Source organism: Quercus suber, unplaced genomic scaffold (assembly GCF_002906115.3).
Source record: "Quercus suber isolate HL8 unplaced genomic scaffold, Cork oak 2.0 scaffold_209, whole genome shotgun sequence".
NCBI lineage: Eukaryota > Viridiplantae > Streptophyta > Magnoliopsida > Fagales > Fagaceae > Quercus > Quercus suber.
The window spans coordinates 23,979-29,978 of record NW_027069667.1 but is presented as its reverse complement, the minus strand read 5'-3'; the positions used below and the strand labels follow the sequence as shown (position 1 = coordinate 29,978).

Sequence of the window (6,000 nt, the reverse complement as noted above, 5' to 3'; positions counted from 1 at the left end):
AAACAATCTCAAACCCTTATTATTAAGGTCGGGTTGGATTGAACAACCCATTAAACCTGACCCATTGCCATTTGACTACAAACTGCAAGTGCTAACTATCTTCTATCTTAACCTTGACCTAAAGTCAAATCAAGATTCCAACCGTAGACGAAACAAAGACACATTTTCACACCCCTTAAAGATAATAATAGAAAAAAATAAATTGACTATATTGGTAAGCACATTCTTATATTTTTGGAGAGATTATGACTAACTTTAGAAAAATAACAAAACCATATTGCTAAGCACATTCTTATATTTTTAGATAGATTATGACTAACTTTAGGGGTATTTACTATAATTATAGTTATTAGGTGAAACTATATTATTAGTCTATGAAATTTACCTTATGTGCGCAATTGGTCCCTTAAGTTTCAAGTGATCGTAATTGGTCCCTTAAGTTTTCAAGATGAACAATTTAAGTCCTTCGGTTAACTTCCATTAGTGGTGTTACTTACATGACTAACGGAATAATGACCTAGCATTTTTTAAATGATGTGAAATTTCTTTTTTATTAAAAACTTACAAAATTAAATTTACATATAAGAAAGAAACTAGACCAATACAAAAAAATCTCCATTTGCAATTTGATTTATTCATCAATACAATATTTATAGTTACCAGCAGCAACAATAGCAGCTTCTATGCTCTCTTGTACTCTTGTAGCTCCAGTGCATGTTCAAGGCCTACCTGCACTTCACCCATGGTGGGTCAACGTTAGGCTCGAGGACAAGGTACTGGAGGTCTAGAATGATTGATGGTGCAACCTCAGACAAGGACAAGGTGACTTCGGTGTACAAGCTCGAAGATATCTGTAAGCTTCTCAGATCGTCGCATGCGAGTATTGTGAAGGAGGTCTTGGAGATATCTGTGAGGCGTGAGATTCTCAGATCGTCACATGTGAGTACTGTTAAACAAAAGGTATAATCGTGATTATGAATTTGTGTTTCTGTTTGTGTTTTTGATTTGTGGTGTTTAGATTTGGGGATTGGGTTGGATAGTAGATCTGTAGGGTTTTTGAAATCTTGGGGAATTTGTATTTTATTTTATTTTATTTTTTTTTGTTTTTCTATTTGGTTGCTGGGAAAGTGAGGGGAAATAAAGAATTAAGAATTTGGGTTTTGGGTATTTGGCTATTGGGAAATAAATTTTATTTTTATTTTTGTTGTTTTAAGCTTTTTTTGATGAATAATCTTTTTCTTAAATTTTTGTAATTATCTAATGCAGCTCAAGATGTTAAGAATCGTGTGAACTGAGTTGTTTTATTACGTTGAAATTTCCTTTAAATCCATACAATGAAAAACGTCGACCACCATGGGTGAACTGTAAGTAGGTCGTGAACACGCACTGGAGCTACAAGAGTACAAGAGAGCGCAGAGGCTGCTACTATTGTTGCTGGTGACTGTAAATTTTGTATTGATGAATGAATCAGGTTGCAAATGGAGATTTTTTTTTTTTTTTTTTGGGTACCAGGTTAGGATAAAGATTTGAATTGGAATGGATCTAGGGCACGTTTGATACACTGTAATGATTATTACATAGGAATAAAAATAAGTATTACAAGGAATACATTAAGTTGGAATGTAATAAGTATGACTATTCATTAGTTTGGTGACCATTTAGGAATAGAATTCTGAATATGCATCCACAATTTAGTAGAGTATAAAAAGAATGTGTAATTAAATCATTTTTAAGTCAAATTTTCTAAAATACACTTATTTTAGGGTGTTCAAAATAGAGCTAATAATTAACAACAAGGAAAATGTATTTATTTTCCTTTTGAAAATGTGGCAACTAATGGCTTTTTAGGATATTTAAAAAAAAAAGTTATTACATAAGGTGAATGAATATATATTCAATACTTTTGATAAGGAATAGTTATTCTTCATTTTGAAGAATAGCTATTCATAAGGAATAACTATTCATTGTAATAAAAACATAACCAAACAACCGAATAGTTATGCCATAAGAATATCTATTACATTACCGTGTCTATTACAGTCTACTAAACGTGCCCCTAGTTTGTAAATTTAATTTTGTAAGTTTTTAATAAAAAGAAATTTCATATCTTTTAAAAATATGCCAGATCATTATTCTGTTAGCCACATAAGCAACGCCACTAATGGAAGTTAATCAAAGGACTTATATTGCTTATTTTGAAAACTTGAGGGACCAATTACGCATATAGAGTAAATTTCATAAACTAAAAATGTAGTTTTGCCTAGTTATTATTAGAACCATATTGAATCAATAGTTGAATCATCAAATGGGTGAATCGTATGAAATTCTAAATAAGTACAAAGAAAATAATAGATTTCCAATTAGAAAAAAAAAAATGATTGAAGCACAAAAAAGCAACAATTTTTTAGAAAAATATTGAACTACAAGGTTAGTGTGTTAATATTATGTTAATTTGATCAAATACTATATATATATATATATATATAATTACTAATTATTAATCTAATGGTTGGATTGTAAAAATTAAAAAAAAAAAAAAAAAGGAAGCTAATGGTTGAATTAATGATTCAAAAGTGGAATGATTGAACCATTATATAACTTCCTTAACGGTTCAATAGTTAGTATGGTTTGGTGGGTTCTAGTTAGCTTAACTAGTAAAGTCTTTGATGGTTGATTAAGAGATCTGGGATTCAATCTCCGCATACACTAAAAATCGATTGATGTCTTGGTTTGATGATAAAGAGCTATCTTCAGGAGCAGATGCTATAGATTGAAACTCTAAAAAAAAAAAAAAAATAGTTAATATGGTTTGGAAAACGATAATTATAAATTATTCCATTCACCTAGAGGCTTGGAAGTAAGGTGAGGTATTTTTGTTTGTTAAGTAAGGAAGGAAAAAGGAGAAAAAAATGGATTGCTAGAAGACAGATGCAGCAGCCAATAGACGTATGGTAAAGTTTTGTCCACGGCTAAGGCTAAAGCCCATATTGGCAGGGGTACGTAGCCAATTAATTAGACAATAAATTTTGTTTATAGCGATTGAAGAATTAATGAGTGGAGATATTTCAGTTTTCAGACAAAGCTTTATATGCCTTCGGATAACAATTTAGATATTGATACCCAACATTTGTTAATCTCTTCCTCTGTTCTTTATGTTGCTATCTATTATTGTATAGATTAAGCATTTATTTGACTCGAGCTACAACAAAGTCAAGATGGCCGAGTTGGTCTAAGGCGCCAGTTTCAGGTACTGGTCCGAAAGGGCATGGGTTCGAATCCCATTCTTGACATTTTGTACTTTTATTTTTAGAAACAAAATTGTTTTGTTTAAACCATCACCGCTTTGATAGTTTTTATCTTCGAATCAAGGAGATTATTATAGAAGAGGGATAATCATGAATTGGGACCAATCTTGTTTTGTTTGTGAGAAATCCCACCGCAACTTTATAAGCAAAAGAAGAAAATTTTCTAATCATAAAGAAGTTCATACATTCCTGTAGGTGCAAGATACAAAAGAAACAGAATAAAAATTTTACAATAAATTTATTTGAAGAATATCAACAACACAATTGGACTTGGACTGGGACTGACTCACATGAGAAATATCTCCTCCTTTTAGCTTTCTCTTTGATTGACTCATTTTCTTGTACATTATTACATTTAAATCCAATATATACATATATATATATATATATATATATATATATCTTCATGCTTATAAATTAATTACATTTAAATCCAATATATACATATATATATATATATATATATATATATATCTTCATGCTTATAAATTAATATGCACTCTCAGTCTCACTTCTTATTAATATGGAATCCCAAATTTGATAACACACTGACTCCTCCTCATTTATCACATTGATTAAACTCCAATATGTTTTTATTAAATTTTCCAACTTACAATTTAATTAATTTGTTAAAATATCATTTTACCATTAAAATGCTACAGCAATTCCCAAATTACCAAATCTGCTAGGTGACAGTATAAATTTGCAATTTAACAAGAATTCCAAATATGTATTGAATAAATTTGGATAAACATGGGCAATATTGCAACACTAAGAAACAATATTGTTTTAAGAATAAGGAAAAAGAAAAAACCCCTACATATTGAAGTCGAAAACTGTTCCTCATTACCTAAAGAAACCTTTTCAACCACACAAAAATTCTTGTAATCTCAACTGTGGATTCCACTCCCTTTATCAGATCCCCCAATTAGTCCTTCTCTCCTCAGCTTCTCTTCCTTCGATTTCCTACAGAAAATGACCCAAGAATTTACCTCCAAAGCTATACACACACCAAGCAAGGTAGAGAGCCCCAAACAGTAGCCCAACTTAGCATAAGACCTGCCTGCTCCCATTACTTCAAATCCTTGAAAAACATTCACAACCCCAAGAACCACACAAGAATACCCAACAAAATGGTGGTAAGATTTCCAATACTTCCTAAACTTGTTTGTAGTTTTAGGCCTAAACAATAGTGCAAGTGTTTGTAGCGCTCCTAAGCAAAATGCTGCAAACCCAAGTTTCCTGTGAAGTCCATATTCCACACCAGGTGACAGCTCCCCAAGCCTAATTCCAATTGCAAATCCAATAGTTCCTAGGAAAAATGCAAACAATTGCATGCCTGCATGAGCATAAAACCATGCAGGGCCTAGTGCCTGAATGTGCCTAAGGTAGCGTGCTGTCACGGCTCCAATAGGCAATATAAGGCCCCATGAGATTGCATTTATGATACCATGCACGGTTTTGAGTGTTTTGATGTTGTCATGTTGGGCTGTAGCTGAGCCTGAGAGGACATCTATAGTGGCAAAGGAGGAAAGGTCGTTAGAGGTAGTTGGATGAATGGTTGGTGAGTAGCCTTGGACATAGAGTCCACGGTTCCACACATGGTTGATCTTTGTTTTATTTGGTACAAGTTTGAATGTGGCATAGATTTGGATTGTGGCACCATTGTGAACTGTGGCCATTTTGCCACCATATAAGGTGGCAGAGGAAGAGAGGAGGTGGATGTCAAGGGGCCGAGAAAGGAGTGGGTTCTTTTGGAGCTTTACAGTTGGGTCTAGGATGTATGGTAGTAGGACAATTTGGCCGGAATTTGGGTCTGGAAAGGCGATTAAGGCACGGGTTCCGGTCATCTCAGGGGAACTAGGATTGATGCCCCATCCAACCCAGCCCGAGGGTGAAATGAAGGTACCAAAGAAAACAAGGTCTAAAGTGGCATTGTGGGGGTGGAAGGTCCATGCTATAGAGGCTTGTTGGGTAGGGAGTGTCGTGCATTTTTGGAAAGTTTTGGTGGCAGTGGTGGTGGTGCAATGGGCAGAAAATGCAACATGAAGATTAGAGGATAGGAGGAAAAGGAAGAGGAAGAAAACCATGGTGATGGTAGCTAGAAGAGTAGCGAGGAGTAGAAGTGGCTTGAATGGGGTGGGTTGCTTTTGTTAACATTTTGAGTTTGGTAATGATATTTTTGTGAGGGAAGGAGAGTGATGGGTCATTATGGCTATTATGCATTTTACGAGAATAAAGTGTGTGCTTATCTTTGAAGTAAAGGCAGTACTTAGTGTTTGTTTGGTGGAAATAGGAATGAAAGTTTTGTGTTGTAATCGATTTTAAGTAGTGGGTACATCATGTGCTTATACAATGATGTGATTATACATGGGTTTGTCCTTTGCACTCCTGCTTATTAAAGACTAAAGAGATGTAACTTTCTATATTTTTGTTGGCTAAAATGGGTAGTGGAAGATTCTCAATATATTGTGCTTGGCTTTGAAGCAAAGTTATCGATGGTGAGTAAAATAGTGCAACTCTTGATTCTATAGTGGGGGTAGCTCTCACCAATGGGATTACGTGTATGAACATTTGCAGTGATAGATGCCCAGTTAGGAACTCTTACCAATTACCGCACAGTGCTTAACTTGTACTTACTAATACTTCCTTATCTTATAATTTTCATGGTAATTAACTTCTTGTTGCAGTTAAT

General features: G+C 33.9%; 1 protein-coding gene and 1 non-coding gene across 2 annotated transcripts; one reads left to right on the top strand and one right to left on the bottom strand.

Annotated features, from left to right (window-relative positions):
* Positions 1-3,209: 3,209 nt before the first annotated feature.
* TRNAL-CAG (transfer RNA leucine (anticodon CAG)) lies at positions 3,210-3,290 on the top strand. Its single transcript has one exon. It is a non-coding gene; the product is annotated as a tRNA-Leu (tRNA).
* A 724-nt stretch (positions 3,291-4,014) lies between these two features.
* On the bottom strand, positions 4,015-5,541 carry LOC112028504 (cytochrome b561 and DOMON domain-containing protein At2g04850). Its single transcript, XM_024061207.2, has one exon. The coding sequence runs from the start codon at positions 5,393-5,395 to the stop codon at positions 4,196-4,198; it is 1,200 nt and encodes a 399-aa protein (XP_023916975.1). The 5' UTR covers positions 5,396-5,541; the 3' UTR covers positions 4,015-4,195.
* Between the last annotated feature and the right edge of the window lie 459 nt (positions 5,542-6,000).